A 24,264-nucleotide genomic window follows, 5' to 3' on the forward strand; every position below is an offset into this window, starting at 1 on the left:
GAGCTAATATTGGAGCTAGTATAACTATATCTCTGGTGTGTGTGTGTGTGTGTGTCCAGGTATTCCTAAATTGTGGGAACCAAATGTCCCCACAAGGACAGTAAAACCTGACATTTTTGACATTGTAGGGACAAGAAGTCGGTCCCCATGAGGAAAACAGCAATGTAAAAATGCAGTAATTTTTTGTGAGGGTTAGGTTTAGGGGATAGAATTTAAAGTTTATACAGAATAAAAACCATTATGTCTATGGAGAGTCCTCATAAAAAATGAAAATCCAACAATCTTTGACAGTGACAACAGAACAGATCATCATGTTCATCATATCAGCATAATTGGCACAATTTTTGACATTTCTCAAAATTTACGTTTTAATTGTACATTGCCATTTTTTGAGAGTGGTGTATACTGCTACAATATGTGGGAAGTACTTTTAAAAATGTGGATCTTTTAAAACAAACAAAAACACATATTGGCTTATATATGATCATGATAATAATAGTATATCCAATTTTTTAAAGAACCAAACTTTTACACAAATTTTGCTATATATCTATATGTAATGTTTTGTTTTTACTTGTGTTAATTACATGAATTAATGACATATCAAACAGCATAGTCTGCTCACCTTATTAATCTAAAAATGAAATTAAAATACAGTATGTTTTAATAAAAATAATTTAAGAAAGAGTGCAGCCCTCGAGACTAAAGGGATCCTGCTTTCCGGCCACCCAGCTTTCCAACGTTTAGTACCCCTGTTCTAAGGTGTTCTGAGAGACATTTAGCACATTGCTGTGCAGATGTTAGATAGTTGTGGGTTGGTTGCTAGGGCTCTGTTGTGTGTTCCCACTCTTCTAAGATATAAAACATCTCTAAAATGTTATGGTCCCAGGTCCTTCCTTAAATGTATGCAGTGTTTCCCCTATATGCATTTTGCAGCAGCGCTGCACCACACTGTTCTTTTAATATTCTTGACGCAACATATCACTTGCCAGCCCCAGTCAGCCGTGCACTTTCTACACTGCGAAAGGGACCCCACCACCAGTGTTGAGTAAGTTACTCTAAAAAAAGAATTAATTACTAAATATTAATTACATCTTCTACAGTGTAATTAGATAATTGTACTACTTACTCTTTCTGAAAAATAATTGAATTACTTATTACAAATTACTTTCTAAAACCCTTTTCAACCTCGACCAGATGAAAAATACCAGGATAGACATGAAAATGTTCTTTTAATTCTTTCAATTAAATCACATAAAATCAAATCAATTTTTCATGAACTGGCCAAAGAATGTAAGGGCGCTGTATTAAATTAGACATTAGACGTTAAATTTCGATTGTAAATTCACTCTGTGAAATCACTGCATAACAACACATGTCAAACTCGCTTAATTTCAAGTGGTCCGCAAGCTCATTTCTGAAACGTAGGATGGCAGGGGATTGCAACGTTTCACTGACCAATCAGTAAGCGCTTTCCTCGTGAATATAAATGTGCCTTCCCCTGTCATCTGTATGTATTGGAGCGCATTTTGCTTGCTTCAAAGCTGAATGAAACAGCGCTACATGGGTCAATTATCAACATAGCTTCATCATAGCAGCACGAGGGCAGAGCAGGTGCGGTAATTCGCAGACTGTTCTCAAACACACAGACTATTTTAAATGCACTTGTGAACCCGTGAGATACGCGGCGGGGATTGCGAAACCTGTTTGAATGCGGTACAGAATTGTCTGTTGCAAAACTCTTATGTTTCGGTGATGAAACAAACAGCCCCCACATTCTAAATGGCACAGACAAAGAAAACATAAATTAGAAGGCTTTTCAATTCACATATCACAAAGCTTACAAAAATGTGCTCTCTGATTGCAGGAAAATGTAAGTTGTTTTGTTTGCCTTCAGAAATTCCAAGACACGGCAGTAGTTTAATTAGTAGGAGCCTGTTGAAAGGAATCTATAAAGGATAACTTAAGGTGGGTGCACACTTTTTATAATAGTCCTTTACGATTGTTGCTTGTCAGACTGTATGATATGAACGCATTGATATCGCCATGGCACACTGTGCGACGTTATGTCAGACTGCACGATATCCATCATAGCTGACTGTGGTCCCAATTGTCCCGATCAGTGAACGTGACTCAAGTTAAGGGAGTGTTGCGGAATAGAAGCGAAATGGCGAAATTTGCCCACCACAGAGGACATTTTTTTTCTCTCTCACTGAAAGGCAGGACATCTGCATTTCCATTGCTCCAATACCATTGCATCAAATAGGCCTATAATAAGACAGATTGATCACAAATACAGAAAATTACAGATGTTGAGAATGAACGTGAATGCAGGAGGTACCCTACAGTAATAATGAGCTACCACCAGCAAATATTCATTGTGGAAAAATGACAAACTTCTCTGCTCACATTGGAGAAAGCAAAAAAGGTGGGTTATACAACGTCTTTCTCCTCTTTTAGATTAGTAATCGATCGGCAAAGCAAAATTAAAAAAAAATCATTAAGGTTGACAATATATCATGCTTGCAAATTCCTTATGGATAATGCACAAACATGAAATAGATTTCTGTAATTGTATCCAACTGTATTTGCTGATTTGGATTAAATAGTAATTTAAGTTAAATAGTAATTAAAATAACGTAGTAAAGAAAATGCATAATAAATGAAAAGAAAAAAAGTGAGAAAATTCAATCATTTATTTATTTTTGTTTTGTAGCCTAAGCTCTGTATTTATTTAATTCAGAGAATAATGCTTTCATATTGCTGACGTGTTACACCTTTCTCCAAGTATTTCTGCTTATTTATTTATTCAAACATTTTATATAAAATGAAAAGAACAAAAAACATTGAAAGTGCTTGAGTAGGGTGATAACTGGGCACAAATGTTGCTATGGTGGTGCAAACACAGAGCAGGTTTCTTTCCAAGTGAATCATGGTGCGAGAGAGGAGCGGAATATCTCATCTGGCCATTGTAATAGCAGTCACACTATATGGCTACGATACTACATTTCAGACATTGCCCAAATTTTGTCGGAGGCTGAATATCATTGCAAAGGCTATTAATCGGCCGTCGGTGAACAAGTCACACTGAATGTTGTAAGATTGCCGATTTTGCCCTGCAACGAGCGAAATCCTTTAGGATTCCCGAAATTTGTCTCAGATGGCAGAATTGTGGTCAAAATTGTACAGTGTGCACCCGTCTTTAATCACACTGTCAGACTATTTCAATTTAGCCATATAAAAATTATGTGTTAATATTTTTCCACAGAAGTTACTGTTGTTACTATCATAATTTTCATCTGCATCCCAACCTCAAAATCAATGCTGTACTGTCAAATGTGCATTTCAATGCATATAACATGTAATATTATTAGCATGGATACTACCAAATCAGGAGCTGGTGCCACATTTTCAAAGGGCCCTTTGAGGGCATAAATAAACCCTGATGTGGCCCAGGCTGTAACAGAGTTTGACACCCCTGTTTTAATCTATTCCTCGAACAACACGCCTTAATTCAGGTCCGGCGATATGAGCTTGTGGACGCGCACACAACTGCACCACTGCTGAAAGAAATCCTAGGGGAAACACTGTGTATGTTTAGGAGATTTTTTTGGTGCAATTTATCATCCAACAGCCAAAAACCTTGAATCGTATTGCTTAGAAAAGTATTAGAGCACAACAGTGCCCATCCAGTTGTTCAGCCGTCTAGGTTCCGCAAGTATTTTTCCCATTAATTTCTTCCATAGACTTTTGATAATATCCTCCATTAAAGAGTTGCAAAGCATGAACCAAAGCAACCAGCTCAGAGGTGAATCGCAACATTAATAACTTTGTTTTAAGACAAAAAAGCCTGTATACTTACTGTCTTTCATGAGGGGACGGACTACAATCCCATGAAGCGTTGCAGATGACCTAATCGAATGTAAAATTATGGAAATATACCTGTATAAAACTATTGATTTTAGGTTGTTGATTATATGTATAGAAACAAGATAGTTTACATTTATTGTGAAATGTTCTGAAATACACAAATATGTAGTTTAACATTGCAGAGAGACCGACATGTTGGCATCATTCACAGAGCATCATGGGAGTGGGCTGTCGCTTCCAGGCTTATTTCGAGGGCTTTGTTGGCCACGGTTCTCTGATTGGTGGATCTTTCTCTGCTGGACCATGGGTCATGTAGTTGTTCAACAGGGATTTTCTATTAAAGACGATTTTTAAACAATGAAGTTGAAATAACGCAGACGGATGGCTTCTATGGAAGCATTTACAATCGATGAACAACCTTGGAGCTCACGGTATATCTGTCTTTAAAGGTTTATAAGTTAGCGTTCAAAATCAATTAGTCTATGTAAAAACATTATGGGATTTTTACTTCCGGAACAGACATTTGCGCTCTATGGCATGCCTCTCCTCAACAAGCCGCATGATTTGAGGCACCATTCCTGTCGATGGTAGAAACTGCATTACACAACAAAGTTTAAAACTCAATGTATAATTATGTATTAGCAACATGATCACACATGCACAGTGGGGCAAAACTTTTGTTCCAAGTCACACCATTAGATGTGTGAATTACATAGATTTATAGACTGTCACATGTATGATACCAGTGTAAAATGTGTGTACCTATAGTTTGGCGTAACTCCTCGCACAAGCTTATATGAGGGAACTGCAGCATCTGCTTCCATTTCTTGCTCTTGCCTTTTCTGTTCCCACCCCCTCCTGCAAAGGAATTAAGCAAAGATCAAATTAGAGGCAGGAACTGCATACAGCCTCTAAAACAATATTAGATTAGTATCTTAACACAGGTGGGCTTTGTATACTGGGATATGAAGAAGTGCATAGCATCCTATGATTTTACAATGCTGTTGAAGCCATGAACAAGTAGATCGAACCAACCCATACTGCTCCAAAAATCAGGCTGATGTGATTTTGGCTTGAAAGTCAAGAAGAAATTTGTACTGATGACAAACAACTCAGAGGCTCTGTTCCAAGGCCTGGTGAGCTGCCTCAATGTCTACTGCCTACATGGGTAGCTGCCATCTAAGGTGAAGTACATTTTGGATTTGAGGCATAAATGCAGTGAAATATAAGCGTTTTCAAATGAAAATGTATTAATGTGGACATGGCCATAGAAAAAAAAGCTACTTTTTGGAACAGCCTTTATGTCAGGATGCATCAAAGGGCACGTCCACACTAATCCGTTTTTGTTTGAATACTTAGTTGTTGGTTTCCTAATGTCATAGTTTTTCAAAGTATGCACCACAAAACATTTTCAGTGGAGGATTACACCGTTCTAGGTATAAGCATAGCAAAATCAATCGATTTTCAACCAAATATGTAAAGAATGCACATTGCCAAAAGTAAAGCAAGAATTAATGCACATTGTGTGTGTTCAACTGGACAATGTATTGGCAATGCATTGACCAAGAGCTTGCGTACACATACAGTACTTCTGTAAAGCATGTTTCTGACCTTAGTGTGGATGTGGCCTATGACGCTTTAAAATGCTGCCTACTGAGGAAGAGTTTAAAGAGCATGAACGTTAAGAATTGAAGTCAACATTCAATGAAAGGTTTTAATAGTAGTAAACAAGTGGCTTTCTCATGTGAAAAATTATCAAATTATTTTCTAATTTACTTTGACATTTCACTGACTAGAGCAGTGTAATCTGTTTAAATATGAACTAGTTAGATATTTTGTTCATTTCTGAGTCCACATAGTGCTGCACTATTATGACAAAAATCATTATTGTCCAAAAATTTCCCTTGATATTATATAAAAAAAAAAGAAAATATAATTGATAGAATTTTCATTAAAATTACGGTTGTGAATGATTAAATGTGAACCAATTAATTACACAATTTTTCTGTGATTAATCACAATTAATCATGATAAATTAAAACAAACCATTAAAATGTAATCATAAATATATTTACTTTTTGAACATATTAAACATTTAGTGTTTTTGAGTTAATTAGACACATTTTTTACAGGTAAATCTTTAAACAAATGTATATGTATACTTGCCTTGCATTATTTTACACTATACAGTGCATACAGATATAAATACAATTGAATTCTGAAGTTTAATTTGCTAGTTTAAAACCTCAAATCATTCAGTTCAGTCTCTATCGCGCACACGCTGGGACACTTTCGCACAGTTTCTCTTTTGAAACTGATTCAGATGACAGAGAGAGAGAGAGAGGGTGATGTGAACAGATTAGGGAGTCTGTCTGTATCTCTCCCACACCTGGCTCACCACTTGCAGGTGAAGTCTTCCACTCTCCCATGTTTATTATGCCTGTAATGAATAAGTGTGCACTGCTCCACACAATCAGTTTCTGTGCTAGGTTTGCAGTGGAGTCGAGCGAGTACCTCCTGTAAATTTATTTAAAAAAAAAAAAAAGGATACCGCATTAATTGCGTTATTTTTATGGTTAAAAAGTCAACTATTGATTGCAGAAATTAACACATTAAATATCTCAGCCCTAATTAAAATACTTATTTTGTGTGGGGCATCTGCATGTCAGATGCTTTTTGCAAGCTACATATCAAAGACAAGCTGAAATTGTTGAGCTGAATTTACTTTACTGATGTTTAATTCAGTTAATCAAGACAGAGCCTAAAAAGTCAACTTCACATTGGCCCTCTTAGTAGCATGACAAACAATACAGTTATATGAATAATTTGTACACAGGACACACAGAATTCTGTAACAGAAGTTCCGGAAGTAAAAAAAAACCTTTTTTCATAAAGGAATTGATTTGAATGATACATTTGAAACCTTTAAAGACAGATATACCATGAGTTGTTAATTGATGAATGTTCAGTCGTTCATTCACTAACCGTGATCCTGGAGAGAAACGCTCCACCAACCAGAAAATTGCAGAAAACGAGCTCAGCAGTGACTGTCCAATTCCGTGATGCACCGCAAATGAAGCAAAACAAGTTTGTCTCTTCTAAACTTTCCAACTATTTATATACTATGTTAGCATATATGTGAATAGTTTGCATTAAACCTAAAATGTACTGTTTATATACTAATAATCAACAACTTCAAACAATAGTTTTGTATTTTTCCATAATTTTTATTTGATTTTTTTTTAGCAATGATTCATGTGATTTAAGTTAATTTCCTTTTTAAAGCTGTTCAGTACATAGTCTTGTACCTTCCACTATTTTGTTCAATATTTAAATACTTTCTTGCTTTAAATCAAAGCTTGTAATCTTGTGATTCACCTCAGAGCTGGTTGGTTTGGTTCATCCCTTCGAATGCTTTTATGAAGAATTTTATGAAACCCCTATGGACAACATGAATGGGAAAAACACCACTGAAAATGTGGGTGTGCACTGTTGCACTGTGTCAGAATGACTTAATTGTGGCAGCTGTCATTGTAATCTCGTTTATTTATTTGATTAATTGTGCAGCCCTAAGTCCACAGTTTAGTCGCCTAGTCTCCTGTCACTCTCCCAGCATGGGCATCCTAGATTGATTTTAAAAAAAGAATCATGCCAATACCACGAGAATGTCCTGCTGGCCCACGTCCGTCCGGGCCAACATCATTAGGACTGCTCCGGCTCCCCAGCTAGAATGACTGGCAAAGGTGCTGAGCCCAATGCACTTGTCAACAAACGACACAGTAAAAGGTCAGTAAGCGATGCTTTGTGTGAGACATGCTCATCTGGAATGAGTAGAACTCTTGTGAGAGCTGAGGCCAGGTGTTTGTATTGTCGCTAGGCTGTGTGAGGAATTGAGGAATAGACTAATGGATGAAATGGGGGGTGAAAGATGCAATGCTTACAAACGTGCGGGTGAAGCTTGTGACTACAATCTGATAAAAGTTCGAAACAGGGCTGTATGTCACAGCTAAGATTTCCCACATGAGATATGAGATGAGCAAATCTGAGAAACTTAATTATCTTACATAATCAAAACCTGTTGTGCAAGCCTATACATTGCCCCCAAACAAATTACTTAAACACATAACAAAAATCGAATTAACCAATAATTACTATGTGAAGGTAGAAGTGGGTGCTAGCAGGAAGCAAATGCCACATTCTGCATTTGCCACTTAAAAAAAAAACAAAAAAACTTTTACATTGAGAATATAATGACAGTACAAATACAGAGGCAAACTCCCAGCATTATCATTGTGGGAAGTGTCTAAATGCAAATGGTTTTTGAAATGAGATTTTTATGCCTGCAAAAGTTGCCATTAAATGATTCTTAATATCAATCATACAAAAGAATATGAAACAGATTAAAATTAGAAAGCAAACATGCATCATTCTTGTTGGGTCAAAACCACAAAAGTAGAGCAAGTCTTATTAAACTGTGGTTTTACTGACAGGATTATAAAATGAAAAGGTCTTTTACAATGGAGTTTTCCAAATAAATAAATATTTTGTTATTATATTAAATTAATATTTGGTTGGATAAATTGAGAACATCTGCGGCATGCTGTCAATTTCAATTACAATTAATTAAATGGAAAGCAAACAAAAATGTACAGAAATGCTCTTTCAATGGTAGTCTATGGGGCAACAAATGTGCTATTGCCCCAAAGACTTCCATTGTAAGTGCAAAACTGTCAATGCCTTTTTGTTCATTTTTAATACTGAGTTACAAGTTTAAATGAATCTATTAATCCACAACAGGCCACAAATGCTGTCAATAGATCTTAATTTGTATTTAACCCAAAATATTCCTTTTAGTTGGAACACCACCACTGTAAACAATCTTTTCATTTTAAAATGCTGTCAGTGAACCAACCAGAATCAAACCACAAAAAGAGCTATGACTGCATGTGTAACTTTGATCAAATAACTTCCTGTAAATTTGTCTGGAGAAAGACATCAACAGAATGACAAGAAAAAAGGTGTGATAAGAGCAGAAGAGAGTAAAAACAAACATTTATTTTGTTTTGTTGGTAGGTTAAGCTTGTAATAAGATGTCATAACATGTAATAATATGTCATAACATGTAATAAGATGTAATAACATGTCTTACTGTTAATAGTGTGCTTTATCAAAAAGATGCTAAATAAAAATCTAAATTCAGGTACTGAAATGTATGCCAATTTTGATAGGCTATAGTTAGTTTTAAGCTAGTATCTTCTTCTTCTTTTTTTTTTTTAAAAAAGGAAGAAACAATGTGTTAAGCAATTAAACAGCCCAGTGACTCAACGGAAACGTAAGAGAGCTTTCAAAATCTTATAAATACCTCTATGAAGTAAACAACTGTAATACAAATGAGTTGCTTGTTATATGCAGAAGTGTACCATGGTAAACAAACGTTTCAACAAAACACCATACTCCCTACTTATTGTAGATACTATAAAACTGTGGTACTTGGAATTTGCTTCCACTGTGATGAAAACAATAATAACGAATAAATATAATAAAAAAAACTATATTATAATATTATTCTAATTTATTATTCATTTACAGTAGTAACAATCTGTAGTAACAATGTTTTTTTCTTTGTGGAAATTATGGCTGTCATTGTAACTATTTTAAAGAGTAGTAGTATATACTATGTAGTACACTATACACTATGAACTGCAACGCTTCAACAAATGTAGTAGCCCAAGTGTGTAGCACAAGAACGTTTGAACACGGACGCGAGAAAATACAACAGGACTTCTTCTCAATTCACCCACCTCCAGAAAAATTATCAACAATGACTGTCAGCTGCCTACATATACAGTATTTCTGACAATGATAGATCAAACTTGACCAAAAATGCAGTCTAGGTAGGCAGCTCACTCGTTTTGAGACACAGTCTATCTACAAACTTCAAAGGCCGGTTATAACTGACGGTTAATTTAAACGTCCAGTTAATTGACGCGCTTATCTCGCGCACTCATACACTTACAATTGCTGTCAATACCGCACTCCTGCCAGTGCGTTACGCCTATGACAGCGGTGTTTTAATCGCTTTTCCTTCAAATAAAAACATAGACCTTATACAAAAAATTTCGTAAAATCCAAACGCGGCTTTGACAGAAATGGAGTGGAAAGGCAATAGTGGAATTTTTTTGACTGATAGGTCCATCTATTATATGCTCGCGCGTCCATTTTCAAGGTTAGGAACACAGCAAGGCACGCGGCAGGCAACATATTATGATCACAGTGCAATTCTTACATTTGAGGTATTTTGCAAGTAACTAAGGATGCACTTAATTGTATTGCTCTTGTCTTTTTTGGCCTAACTTCCTTTGAGGGAATCCCCCCTCGTTTTGAGACCGATAGCACGGCGTTTGAAGATCAGAGCTGTCAAAAGTGACAATGGCCAGACGGGCTGTCATGTCTTACCTTCTCTCGCCTTCAACAAAACAGTGTTGGCCACGATATTCTCGAGCTCCATGTTTTCTGGGTTGCAGGCAGGCACTGCAGGCCCAACCTCGTCGCCGGGTTGGCAGTGTGTGTATATATATGTGTATATATGTGTGCGTCCTCCCCCACTCCCCCCACGGCGTAATATTATTAACTCTGAGTGACTCTCCGCTCTGCCGTGCCACTCTCCTGATTCTCCGCCCAGAAGCTTCGGAGTCGGACATGCGTCGAACGTCGATCCTACTACGGCGAAAGGCTGAGCTCATGAATATTAATGAGACATGCTTGGTAACCTTCCTTGAGCATGCCGCTTGTTACTCCACTGGCTCAAGTTTAGTCATGAATATTTACCAGACGTCACTGACATCAGCTAGAGCTATTGGGCGAATGTCACGTGATTTATTTAATATACATAAACCATTATTTGATTATTTAAAATACCTTCGCCATAGCAATCTGACTACTTTTTTATTTTTATTTATTTATTTTAACATTTAATGGGATACTTTATTATTATTGTTATTATTATTATTACTAATATTTTCAAATATACAACAAACAAGGCACCAACATATTAAGACAAACATCTTAACTAAGCTGAGCAGACATCCAAATAATGTCAAAGAAGGAAGAAATTAAAATAAAATTAGTGGAAATAATTAAATAATATGCATTCTTTTTGTAAACCAAAGTTAGGTCATTCCAAGTCTTTCTGATTAATTAAATAATTTAGTGGCATTGTTCTTCTTGATAAATTTCAATGAACTAATATATATACAAATTTTGAAAACAGGTTGGGTCTTCATAAATGTAGCTTTTGTTTTAAATAATTTAGCCAGTAGCTATGATTATATAATATTACAGGAAGCTGCGCATGTTTTGCGTTTTACAAAGCTTAGTTTACAGCGCCATCTAACGGTGATATTGGTAGACCTTACTGTTTTTAATCTTTCTAAAAACATTTATTTACAGTATATTCGAACCATCAAGTCTAAAATAAATATTCGAAATAATTTAAATATAAATGTTTTTAATACAATAATTACGAAGATATAAAACCACAAAATCTAAACTAAATAGATATATTTGCTTGCAAATGGTTATGGTTGGTGACGTAAATGACTTCATAAGCCGAGAAGAGTATGTTTGATTTCAGCTATACCTATTATAATAATTAATTAAACTGCTTTGAGTATATTCTTAATTATCACACCCCTGAAAGCTGCATGTACGAGTCTGGACATAAACTGTACTGTAAGCATTTTCCAATACTCTAATAATAATATATACAGTCATCAATCTAAAGTCTGGATCCTCAACAACCTGTTCAGTGTTGTTTTTAACCCTGTACTCATCTTTGTTGTTAAAGAGATAGTTCCCCCAAACATGAAAATTCTTTCATCATTCATTCACCCTCATGTCATCCTAGATGTGTATGACTTTCTTTCTTCTGCAGAACACAAATGAAACATTTTATAAGAATATTTCAGTTCTGTGGCTCCATACAATGCAAGTGAATGGTGAACAGATCATCAAAGGTCCAAAATACACATAAAGGCAGCAATGAAATAATCCATATGACTCAAGTGGTTTAATCCATGTCTTCAAAAGTGATATACTAGGTCTGAGTTGAAATAAATCAATATTTAAGTCATTTTATTTTTTTAACAATAAATCTCCACTTTCACATCTAAAAGTCATATGAGGCGCCTGTGTAGTTTCACTTTCACATCTTAAAATGAAAGAGGAAATTTATAGTCAAAAACGACTTAATATATCTGTTTCTCACACACACCTATCATGTCACTTTTGAATATATATATATTTAACCACTGGACTCATATGGCTTACTTTTATGCTGCTTATATCTGCATTTTGGACCTCCAGATTTCTGGTCACCATTCACTTGCATTGAAAGGAGCTACAGAGTTTTCTCCTTAAAATCTTAGTTTGTATTCAGCAGAAGAAAGAAAATCATACACATCTGGAATGCCGTAGGGTGAGTAAATGATGAGAGAATTTTCTTTTTTGGGTGAACTATTCCTTTAAAAATGCATTTCATCTTTGTGACGCGCTTATGTTGTACAGTATTTCTCCAGCGGGCGGCGATATTACATCGCGTCAGTGTGTTTTGCTTTGAAGCCAGAGAAGAAGAAGCTATTTCCGCTTTTCTTAAACACGCGTGTTACTATCCTAGTTGACTGCTGTGTAATATAGTAATGGGTAGACTCAAGAAATCCCGCAATCGTAATACCTTTAATTACAATACCAATAAAAAGAAACTGAAGAAAAGGTTAAGGAGAAAGGGAAAACCGCAAATTGAATGGTAAGCGTGAATAGAGTTTAATTACACTAGAAATGCTTTGCTTTCTATTGTTTATATTAAACGTCATCTGCTGTTGACTTGTATATTCTCTTGTTATAAATTATGTAGTTTATCCTAAATCTGTTCCGTTTTATTTTAAGTCCTCAGATCAGAAAGGCTTGGGATGACAAAAAAACAGCAAAGCAAAATCTTGAAGACATGGGATTGTTACTTGGAACCAAAGGCATGCTTCCCATTAAAGTTAAAAAGGCAAGTATTAACATTGAATCCCTACAGTACATTGTTTTTGTACACATGCTGATAAAGTGTTCTCAGCTAATTGTGTTTGACTGATGTTGCAGGATAAACAGGGAAGTGAACCAATGGAGACAAATGTATTACTCAAACCCTACGTCGTTAAAGGTATGTAGTCACAAGACTATTAAAATACTAAGCAACACATGATGTTTTATTGTTTTGATATGTTTGTGCAGAAATGGAGGCAGAGGCCAGTCTCAAGGGCAAAGACAGAACAACATGCTCCACTGATATGATTGAATATGTTCAACACATGGTTAGGGAACACAATGAGGATTACAAGGTATGTATATATCTATAGGCAGTCTAGATGGTAGACTTTGTTTAAAGGCTATATGATTTAAGTAAACTATATGATTTATTGTCACCACAGGCAATGGCAAGAGATGAGAAGAATTACTATCAGGACACACCAAAACAGATTAAACGGAAAGTTGAATTATACAAGCGGTGTCATCCTGAGGAGTATGCTACGTTCATTGCATCCCTACCAGCTCAGATGTCCAAATAACAACGAAGAGGTGGATTTGAATGGTGTTTCTCAAATTGACATCCAGAACATTATCTTAGCAGGTGTCTTTACGGGCTGCAAATGTTGGAATATATATTAAATATTTGGTTTGCATTCCCTTGCAATATGTTTTGCGTGTCCTCACAATAGTTGTACGTTTCTTTGCAATAAATGTAACATGGTTTTACTACAGTAAACATATATTAACAATGATATTCGTAGTGAAACCTTAGTGATAATACAGTAAAATGAAAACTATAGTTATAAAAATCATGGTTTGGGTCCCCCAGTCAGAGCTGGTTAATGTGGCTTGGGATAGGGAAGTTTGGGGCCCCCTGCTGGAGCTGCTGCCCCCGCAACCCGACTTCGGATAAGCGGTTGAAGATGGATGGATATAGTAATATTGTAGTAACCATGACTGTTGTAGGCTAACTATGTTTTGTTTTTGTGCGGAAAGTCGTTTAATTAACCATGTTTTTTTGGTGGAAAACATGGTTTTAATACAGTATACTGTATCCATATAGTAACAATGGTTTTACTATAGATTAACCATGGTAATTATTATGGTTATTACAAATTTGTTGTAAAATCATAAAGGCAAAATTATGAATTTTATTTCCATAGTTTTAATTTTTCTGTATTATTAATCTGGTTTTACTATGAATATCAAGGTGGGTACTATAGTAAAACCATGCTAAATCTAATGCAAGGACACACAAAACTATTCCTCAAAAATAATTATTCCCTCCATGTCCGTATAAGGCCATTAAAGATAAGAGAATGATAATTTTTTTTGGGGGGGGGACTATTCTTTTAATGTCAATTAATACATCTTATTGTTGATATTTACTTTTGAATGCTTTTTTGATGAAGCTTGTGAGCATCTTGAGTTCTTCCTGAATTTATAGTTTTTATACTTTGAAGAAAACCCCCAAAAAACAAACTGTTTTCACAGAATATTTATTAATTCAAACATTCTGACTTGGAACAAACACTTCTGGTTTGTTTCAAAAAATAAATATAATACAACATAACCATCTGACACAAGGAAACATTTAAGGCAATAATCTAATACATTAGTACACATTGTAAGCAGTGCTGCAGTAGTGCTCTTAAAGACATTGACGTTTCCTCGACATCACTTTTGTCTTGAGATCTCACATGCGACATGCTGAATAAAGTGAGCATTGCTGGTTGGAAATCAGTTTAAATGATGTATGAAGTCTGAACGTGTCTGGGAGTAACTGTTTTATAGTTTAAATAGTTGTTTCTGTTCAAGGTGCTTTCTAGAAACTGTAAATGTATAAGAATTCTGATTGTTACAAATTGGCATTGAAAATTGTATAAACCCCCACACTATATAAAACTGTGCTATGTTTCAAATTGTGATTTGGAGATGTGTTTATTTTCAACATCACAGGGTAGGTTTGTCTATAGCCTTTATAATTTGAATTAGATGTGCTTTCCGGGAGCCCAAATGTGAGATTAGTTTAATAAAGTCCTCCTTTTATGTTACTAGCTCTTGTTGAATATAATTCAAACCACTTACAATACATAACCACACCATATTGATTTCACAGTGAAGAGGCCTTATATTTGTGCAGTTGTGCAACTTCAAAACAACTCTTTATTTGAAGCCTAAATCACAGTTACTGCCTCAAGTATCTATTGCAAACTAAATCATCTGGCATGCTTCAAGCAAAACAAAGGTTTCTATGATTTGTTGCAAGCAGGACATTTCAGCAATACATAAAATTAATTTGTAATTAAAAATGTGACTTTGCATGCAGAGATAAGAAAGCATGAGTATACTCTTTGCTAGACTGATTACAATCTGTCAGAGAAATGTTCCATGTTCAATACAAGTTAAGCTCAATCAATGGCATTTGTGGTACAATGTTGATTACACGACAAATTATTTCATCTAGTGTTTTTAATTTTTAGAAAAAGATGTTACAGGAAGGCATTTCAAATTCACATGAGGCCAGTCCATAAACAAAATATACACCTAGTTTCAAAAGAACAGCCACAAGATGAACATGTTAACAGGATTTTAGTGTGATAAAATTGCTAACTAACCTTATCTGTTTTAAGTTATCCAATACTGGATTACAGGGTTTTGAAGTTGTAATACTGCATGTGACTTTACACAGATATGGTAAATAAGCAATTTTTTCACAGTAAATTAGTGTTAACATGTATAATGTTTATGGACTGTTCTAATTCATTTCCAATGTTAGCACCTTACTGTAACCATGATTTTTTTCCTCTTTTGTATATTTAAAATTATTGAAGGTCAAGTCAAAATTATTTATAGAAATCAACATTATGCCACAAATGCTCTTGATTGTATTGAACCTGGAACATGGCTATTATAACTAGCAGCAATAATGCCCTCAGCACAGTGCTCGTATTTGTATTTATTCTGCCCAATTTGGAATGCCCAGTGCACTCTAGTTCCTCACGGAAGCGTAGTGACTCGCCTCAATCCAGGTGGCGAAGGACGACTCTCAGTTGCCTCCGCGTCTGAGACCGTCAATCCGCACATCTTATCAAATGGCTTGTTGAGCATGTGTGGAGGCTTCAGGCTATTCTCCGCAGCATCCACGCACAACTCACTATGCGCCCCACCGAGAGCGAGAACCACATTCCAGCAACCACGAGGAGGTTACCCCATGTGACTCTACCCTCCCTTGCAACCGGGCCAATTGGTTGCTTAGGAAGCCTGACTGGAGTCACTCAGCATGCCCTGGATTTGAACTTGCGACTCCAGGTGTGGTAGTCAGCGTCTTTACTCACTGAGCTACCCAGGCCCCCAGTGCTCGGATTTTGATTAAGTGTTTCTCAACACCTCAAATGAGATGAAACGTCACGACAGTGGCGTTATGACGTAAACACTCCTTGAATGAGGTGAAATTATTACCTTGAATGCTCCATTGTTAAAAAGATCCCTTTCCCAATCCTTTCTTGCACTGTGCTGCCAACCCCTGAAATGATTACTTTGCTTCACACCAATGTCAGGAGCAGGTCCTGGAACTTTTGGAGACCACATGTTCTGCTTAGTCCTTCAAAGCCCGACTGAGCAGCTAGCAAAAAGAGCTTCCTCTGATCAGCCAGAGAATTGAGCGAGAGAGCCTCACGCAGCTCTGACACACCAACAGCATTGGGCTTGTCCTGAATGGGGAATAAATAGCACTTAAATAAAGATTTGCTGTTAAACAGACACCAGGGACACTATATGTCAGTGGTTGTCAACTGGCTTTGCTCAAGGATCCAGCTTTTACATTGGATCAAGTTGCAACCCAAAACAGTACCAACATTTTTTTTTATCATACTGAAGAAAACAAAATGTCCTTAAAAGTCAAACATTTAAATATATTAAAGGTGCACTCCATATTTTCTTCTTTATTAAACAAGTTTTACTCCCAAAGAAAACTTTAATTTTAAAACATACGTATAAAACATTCACGTGAAAAGAAGACTGCAGTCATATCAGTAACCTTATAAAAATAGTTTTAGTCTTCATGGAGAGGGTCCCCTCATGAGGGGCTGCCATGTTGAGATCACATGACCAGCTGAATACAACGAGATAGGCTGACTAGGAACATTTCAATAATTTTTTTAATGTGTAATTTACCAGCCTGGAACATGGAACAAACACTGGGCTAAATATTGTATTCACATTAGCCAATTTGCATCAAAATATATTGATTGGGCACACGGCCTTTGGCATGAAACAAGTTATGGACAGTGTTTTCTCCTTTTTAAAAGTTGATAAACCTATTTATTTTGCTATCCTAACTATGCATAATTAAATGTTAATTGCATTTTATTAGTTGCAATTAGCATGGTTTTATCACCTGCTGTCAACGACCCTATCAGAACAGACCTGCCAACAGATTTTTTGGGTCACAACCCACCAACTGAAAATCACTAAAATTGCATAAAGCATCTCAGACTTCATTAACAAAAAAACATCAGCTCATAATGTTTGTCTGGGGCTGTGTCTTGCAGTGGTTTAAGAACTGGACTCTTAAAGAGATAGTTCACCCAAAATAGAAAATCCTCTCATCATTTACACACCCTCATGGCATCCCAAATGTGTATGACGTTCTTTCTTCTGCTGATCACAAACTAAAACATTTAAGAATAATATCTCAGTTCTGTAGGTCCATAAAATACAAATGAATGGGTATCCATTGACAAATGAAGTCATCCATATGACTCCAGTGTTTTAATCCATATCTTCAGAAGTGATATGATGAACAGATCAAGTAATTTTTCACTATAAATCTCCACTTTCACTTTCCTCTTTTGTTTGCAATGCAATTTGCATTGTTTGTGCATATTGCTACTGGGCAGGGAGGAGAATTTATAGTAAAAAAAGATATTGATCTGTTTCTCACCCAAACCTATCATATCTCTTCTGAAGATATAGATTAAAACACTGAAGTCTTATGAATTACTTTTATGTTGCTTTTATGTGCTTTTGGAGTTTTCAATTTTGGTACCCATTCATTTGTATTTTATGGACCTACAGAGCTGAAATATTCTACTAGTTTGTGTTCAGCATAAGAAAGAATGTCATACACATCTGGGATAGCATGATGGTGAGTAAATGATTAAAGCATTTTTTGGGGGTGAACTATCTCTTTAACAAAATGGTTGTAGATGTACTTAACCTCAGGTTACTCCAGCAGGACTGTCTCTGTCAAAAGTGTACTGTAAGTAGCTTTGGATAAAAGATTCAGCTAAATGAAAAATCATTTGATTGTTCTTAAAGAGTTAGACTTTGTTCTAATTGTGCTTGCACAGTTTATTGACATTTAAAGTTATAGTTCGCCTAAAAATAAAACATCTGTAATAACTTACTCAGCCACATGTTGTTCCAACCCCATACAACTTATTGTCTTCTGTGGAACTCAAAAGATGTTGGGGAGAATTACATCTTTAATCACCATTCACTTTCATCGTATGAAAAAAATGGCAATGAAAGTGAATGTTGACAGAGACTAACATACTGCCTAACATCATCTTTTGTGTTCAATAGAAGAATCTTCGTTTTATGGGAGAAGTCATATGGGAAATTTCAATTTACATCAAACTATTCCTTTAAGAAATCAATATGTATTATTTCTGACACTGCTAACAAGTACATGGTTAAAGTTCAAATAGCTAACTGAGTTTTTTGGTCACCTGCTTGTTTCCCAACACCACCACTGGAAGTTCTGCATCTGCTTTGAGTAATCGATGGAGCTCGTCTTTGGCCAGAGGGAGCCGGCCTCTATCAGAGGAGTCCACCACATACACTAAAATGTGTGTTCTCTTTAAGAAATCTGCCCAGTACATTCGCAAGTCCTCACCACCTCCAACTGATAGGAAAATAAGGGATAAACAAGATGATTAAAACAGAATAAAATATAAAGGAATAGTTCACCCAAAAATGAAAATTCTATCCCTGTATGTCTGACTTTCCTTCTTTCACAAAATTTGATGTTATGCAGTATGCTAGTCTCAGTCACCATTCACTTTCATTGCATCTTTTTCCATATAATGAAAGTGAATGGTGACTGAAGCTGTTATTCTCATTTTGTGTTCCATAGAAGAAAGAAAGTAATGAACTAACTCTTTAATGGCTGATATAGTCATTAGAACTTATAGGTAAAGAAGTGAAACATCTTCCAAGAGTAATTTGAAAGATGACAGTGTATATTAAGTAACAGAAACATGGTAAAGATCCATACTTTCCAGGAAGTCCAGCTGGCATGCAGGTGTGTGAAGGCTGATGAAGTTGAATCCACGGGTTGGTCGACAGCCCCTCCTGTAGCCCGATCCACTCAGCCCCTGAAGAACACTACTCTTACCAGCACCATCCAAACCGAGAACAAGCACCTGCTTCTTAATGTGCTCCTCTTCCTCCTATATAAATACACACTCATTGCAGTGACTGAAAATGATTACTACAATTAGAATAGATTGAGATTGTGTTGATCAGCTGAGCAAATAATTGGTGAGGAATTAATTATGCAATTCCAGGTACAAATAGTCAGGGTTTTAGTTGTTTAACAACCAACAGGATTTTCAGTGTTTTATTAGACGCCGAGTTAAGTACTCTCCAACCACGTTTAGGTCACATTGGCTATTTTGTTAATGTGACAGAATAAACAATTTAATTTATATATATATATATATATATATATATATATATATATATATATATATATATATATATATATATATATATATATACACTCACCTAAAGGATTATTAGGAACACCTGTTCAATTTCTCATTAATGCAATTATCTAATCAACCAATCACATGGCAGTTGCTTCAATGCATTTAGGGGTGTGGTCCTGGTCAAGACAATCTCCTGAACTCCAAACAATGTCAGAATGGGAAAGAAAGGTGATTTAAGCAATTTTGAGCGTGGCATGGTTGTTGGTGCCAGACAGGCCGGTCAGAGTATTTCACAATCTGCTCAGTTACTGGGATTTTCACGCACAACCATTTCTAGGGTTTACAAAGAATGGTGTGAAAAGGGAAAAACATCCAGTATGCGGCAGTCCTGTGGGCGAAAATGCCTTGTTGATGCTAGAGGTCAGAGGAGAATGGGCCGACTGATTCAAGCTGATAGAAGAGCAACTTTGCCTGAAATAACCACTCCTTACAACCGAGGTATGCAGCAAAGCATTTGTGAAGCCACAACACGCACAACCTTGAGGCGAATGGGCTACAACAGCAGAAGACCCCACCGGGTACCACTCATCTCCACTACAAATAGGAAAAAGAGGCTACAATTTGCAAGAGCTCACCAAAATTGGACAGTTGAAGACTGGAAAAATGTTGCCTGGTCTGATGAGTCTCGATTTCTGTTGAGACATTCAGATGGTAGAGTCAGAATTTGGCGTAAACAGAATGAGAACATGGATCCATCATAAACTTGTTACCACTGTGCAGGCTGGTGGTGGTGGTGTAATGGTGTGGGGGTTGTTTTCTTGGCACACTTTAGGCCCCTTAGTGCCAATTGGGCATCGTTTAAATGCCACGGCCTACCTGAGCATTGGCCACCATGTACCCATCCTCTGATGGCTACTTCCAGCAGGATAATGCACCATGTCACAAAGCTCGAATCATTTCAAATTGGTTTCTTGAACATGACAATGAGTTCACTGTACTAAAATGGCCCCCACAGTCACCAGATCTCAACCCAATAGAGCATCTTTGGGATGTGGTGGAACGGGAGCTTCGTGCCCTGGATGTGCATCCCACAAATCTCCATCAACTGCAAGATGCTATCCTATCAATATGGGCCAACATTTCTAAAGAATGCTTTCAGCACCTTGTTGAATCAATGTCACATAGAATTAAGGCAGTTCTGAAGGCTAAAGGGGTCAAACACAGTATTAGTATGGTGTTCCTAATAATCCTTTAGGTGAGTGTTTATTTATATATATATATATATATATATATATATATATATATATATATATATATATGTATATGTATGTATATATTATAACTTGATAACCTTATATATTATTTTTATATCCTTGCATCTGTCTTTGCATCAAACGTTAAAAAGCTGTTATTTTGTGCTGTACTAACACTACTGTTGTATACTGATAATATGAAGTACCACTCATAAGCCTTGAAACACTGTCTATTATTGAAAAATACCAAGAAAACACTAATACAATTAAAATAAAAACAAATGAGATATTTTATATAAATAAGGCATGAAAAAAACAGCAGTACTTAAACAAATAATTGTATATACTATATTGTGATTTTTTTTTTACATTGGAAACAATATTATATTATTAATTATATTATAATATCATTTCTGTAAACATATTGCAAATGCACATGAAAAAATAAACAACAGTACATCAACCTCCAAGTTCAATGAAATTAGAGTCTGGCTCTAGATGATTTAGTCACGCTCGCAAAAAAGCCCTATTACTTTCATTTCATACTAACCTCCCGGAACATGTAATAGTCTGATTCGGGTGTCCATGTTCGCCTCTTGTAGAAGGCACTGAGTGCGATAAACAGCGCGGTGCCGACAGCTGCCATTGTAGCGGTGAGCGCCACGGAAATATGACGGAGGATAATCATGAGCTCACCTGAAGGGCGATAAATAAAATGATGTTTACGGAGCGCGAGCTGCTGCTTTTGCTCGCCAATGCACGTGACCCGCCCGGTTTGTTTTGAAAAGCACGCGCCTCCAGTGGTTTAACTGTGACAGAAGAGGGGCGAAACTATAATGTTTTGACACTTGAGATTATGAATGAATGATATTATTATGCCATTATATAATATGGTAATAAAAAAGTTTTCCAATTAAGTTTAAAATGTCAGATTGGTTGTCAAATTATTTTGTGTAAAATTGCTCGTACACTGTGTGTGTGTGTGTGTGTGTGTGTGTGTGTGTGTGTGTGTGTGTGAGCGTGTATTTATCACTTTGTGGGGACCAAATGTCCCCATAAGGATAGTAAAACCCGAAATTTTTGACCTTGTGGGGACATTTTATCGGTCCCCATGAGGAAAACAGCTTATAAATCATACTAAATTATGTTTTTTGAAAATGTAAAAATGCAGAAAGTTTTCTGTGAGGGTTAGGTTTAGGGGTAGGGTTAGGTTTAGGGGATAGAATATAAAGTTTGTACAGTATAAAAACCATTATGTCTATGGAAAGTCCCCATAAAACATGGAAACACAACATGTGTGTGTGTGTGTGTGTGTGTGTGTGTGTGTGTGTGTGTGTGTGTGTGTGTGTGTGTGTGTGTGAGAGAGAGAGAGATTGAACGCATTTTGGTGTACAACAAATTAAAAAAGAAAAGAAACGAAAGTAAATTGCAAACTTAAAAAATATAGTGAAAGAGAAAAAATTGTTAAAACAAAAATAGTTAGGTCACTCAAGTAACCTGCTCGCCGTTGGAGGGCGTTGTGCATTAATTTTGGATTAAGTTGAGTTCAAGTTTTTTTTTAATGTATAACAAGAATGTTAAACAAAATATTATATTTAATCCTTTTATTTTGTATGGGAAAATCCATATCCATAAAAAGAAATGAGCAAATAGTAAACATAACATCCACCGAGTTACTGCATTTTTATTATATTAAATTGTTTCTTAGCTTTATATTGGTTCTGTTGTTGTGAATGTAACAGTGTATGCACATCTTAAAAAAAAAACAAATCCTCATTGTGTTTAATTTGTTTGTAAATGTTTAGTGCTCTGCAAAAATAAAAAAAGCTTTGACGATGAACTTGCAAACCCTAATTTGAAATGCTGTAATAACATAATAATAATTATTTTAAATGTATGACTTGGGCCAGGTAGTGAAGGAGAACAGCGAAGAAGAATTGAACTCCTTCAAAACTGTTTAAAAAGCATCCCAGGTGGCAATACCATAATAATTATAGTTTTAATTTGTATTTCAGTTGTTAATATTTCGAGTACATAATTCCCACTGAAGATATGAGCTATTATTTTATTATAATTATAATTATTATTATTTATTTATTTATTTATTCTCCCCTTTTCTCCCTAATTTGAAATGTTAAATTCCCAATGCACTCTAGGTCCTCGCAGTGGCGTAGTGACTCAATAAGGGTGGCGGAGGAAGAATCTCAGTTGCCTCTGAGTCTGAGACCATCAATCTGTGCATTTTATCACGTGGCTTGTTGAGCATGTCACAGAGGAGACATAGCGCATGTGTAGGCCCATGCTATTCCATGCACAACTCACCAGGCGCCCCCAAGGCGCAAGAACCACATTATAGTGACCATGGGGAGGTTACCCCATGTGGCTCTACCCTCCCTAGCAACTGGGCCAATTTGGTTGCTTAGGAGACCTGGCTGGAGTCACTCAGCACACCCTGGATTCAAACTGGGGTGGTAGTCAGCGGCAATACTTGCTGAGCTGTATTTACTTTATGTACTGTACACTTCCACAATGAGGAAAAGGGCTGGAAAAATCACTCTGGACCCCACTCACCCTGCCCACTACCTTTTTGAACTGTTGCCTTCTGGCCGGCACAACAGAGCACTGAGCACCAGAACCATCAGGGACAGGAACAGTTTTTCCCTTTAGGCTATCCATCTCATGTACAGTTCAAACTGCCCCATTGAGCAATAATTATGTGCAATGCACAGCTTAGTCTACTTATCCAACAAATCCTACCTCTTCTGCCATACATTCCCTCACAAATACAGATTTGTATTTGTACATATGTACCGCACATAGATGTTTTGTCTTATTGTGTATTTCTATATATATTTGTGCAGTCCATTAGCTTTTTATTTGATTCTATTTTGTTATTATCCTGTCATGTTTTATTTTTGTTTCACTGGAGGCTTCTGTCACCAGGACAAATTCCTTGTAAGCGTACTTGGCAATAAAGCTAATTCTGATTCTGATATATTCAGAAGCGATATGATAGGTGTGGGTGAGAAACAGATCAATATTTAAGTCTGATATTTAAAATAAGTCACATCTGGGATGGAATTAGGGTAAGTTTGGAGAATTGTCATTTTTGGGTTTACTACCCCTTTATCAATGCATTAAAATGTGGAATTTTGGCCAAAAGAAATAAAAGATTAATAGTATATAACAGTTTAGCCATGCCCCAGACACATTTTAAACATTGTGTCATAATGTCAGATTTTAACCACTGTAGCTAACTATCAACGAAAGAAACTATGTAGGGAACTGCTACTAGATAAACTACGGTCGTCACCTGTATGACGTAACCCATTCCAACCACAGCATAGCGA

The 24,264-nt window shown here is 36.2% G+C and overlaps 3 protein-coding genes across 4 annotated transcripts in view; 1 reads left to right on the forward strand and 2 right to left on the reverse strand.

Annotated features, from left to right (window-relative positions):
- Positions 1-10,516, reverse strand: part of grk6 (G protein-coupled receptor kinase 6) — a 66,089-nt gene extending 55,573 nt beyond the window's left edge. For both annotated transcript variants that reach the window (XM_052104033.1, XM_052104032.1), the window contains exons 1-2: positions 10,327-10,516; positions 4,633-4,728 (exon numbers count right to left, since the gene is read on the reverse strand). In XM_052104033.1, coding sequence (XP_051959993.1) covers positions 4,633-4,728; positions 10,327-10,378 — 148 coding nt within the window. In that variant the 5' untranslated portion in view covers positions 10,379-10,516. The remainder of the gene's footprint in view (positions 1-4,632; positions 4,729-10,326) is intronic.
- Positions 10,517-12,508: 1,992 nt separating this feature from the next.
- nop16 (NOP16 nucleolar protein homolog (yeast)) lies at positions 12,509-14,969 on the forward strand. The gene is made up of 5 exons (XM_052103975.1): positions 12,509-12,673; positions 12,814-12,922; positions 13,015-13,075; positions 13,147-13,253; positions 13,344-14,969. Exons 1-5 carry the CDS (start codon positions 12,567-12,569, stop codon positions 13,479-13,481), a joined length of 522 nt encoding a protein of 173 aa, XP_051959935.1. The 5' UTR covers positions 12,509-12,566; the 3' UTR covers positions 13,482-14,969.
- A 191-nt stretch (positions 14,970-15,160) lies between these two features.
- On the reverse strand, positions 15,161-21,634 carry arl10 (ADP-ribosylation factor-like 10). Its single transcript, XM_052103976.1, has 4 exons — positions 21,465-21,634; positions 19,226-19,400; positions 18,678-18,853; positions 15,161-16,655 (listed from the first exon to the last, which is right to left on the reverse strand). The coding sequence occupies exons 1-4, from the start codon at positions 21,600-21,602 to the stop codon at positions 16,488-16,490; spliced, it is 657 nt and encodes a 218-aa protein (XP_051959936.1). The 5' UTR covers positions 21,603-21,634; the 3' UTR covers positions 15,161-16,487.
- Between the last annotated feature and the right edge of the window lie 2,630 nt (positions 21,635-24,264).

Source organism: Xyrauchen texanus, chromosome 34 (assembly GCF_025860055.1).
Source record: "Xyrauchen texanus isolate HMW12.3.18 chromosome 34, RBS_HiC_50CHRs, whole genome shotgun sequence".
Classification (NCBI taxonomy): Eukaryota; Metazoa; Chordata; class Actinopteri; order Cypriniformes; family Catostomidae; genus Xyrauchen; species Xyrauchen texanus.

What these genes read in the sequence shown, in the direction of transcription:
- nop16 (XM_052103975.1), top strand. Translation starts at nt 12,567, where the DNA reads ATGGGTAGACTCAAGAAATCCCGCAATCGTAATACCTTTAATTACAAT. An exon ending in TTCCCATTAAAGTTAAAAAG is followed by an intron (nt 12,923 to 13,014) that starts GCAAGTATTAAC and finishes CTGATGTTGCAG; the next exon opens with GATAAACAGGGAAGTGAACC. An exon ending in CAAACCCTACGTCGTTAAAG is followed by an intron (nt 13,076 to 13,146) that starts GTATGTAGTCAC and finishes ATGTTTGTGCAG; the next exon opens with AAATGGAGGCAGAGGCCAGT.
- arl10 (XM_052103976.1), bottom strand. Translation starts at nt 21,602, where the DNA reads ATGATTATCCTCCGTCATATTTCCGTGGCGCTCACCGCTACAATGGCA. An exon ending in ACTATTACATGTTCCGGGAG is followed by an intron (nt 19,401 to 21,464) that starts GTTAGTATGAAA and finishes GTATTTATATAG; the next exon opens with GAGGAAGAGGAGCACATTAA. An exon ending in CCAGCTGGACTTCCTGGAAA is followed by an intron (nt 18,854 to 19,225) that starts GTATGGATCTTT and finishes TTTTCCTATCAG; the next exon opens with TTGGAGGTGGTGAGGACTTG.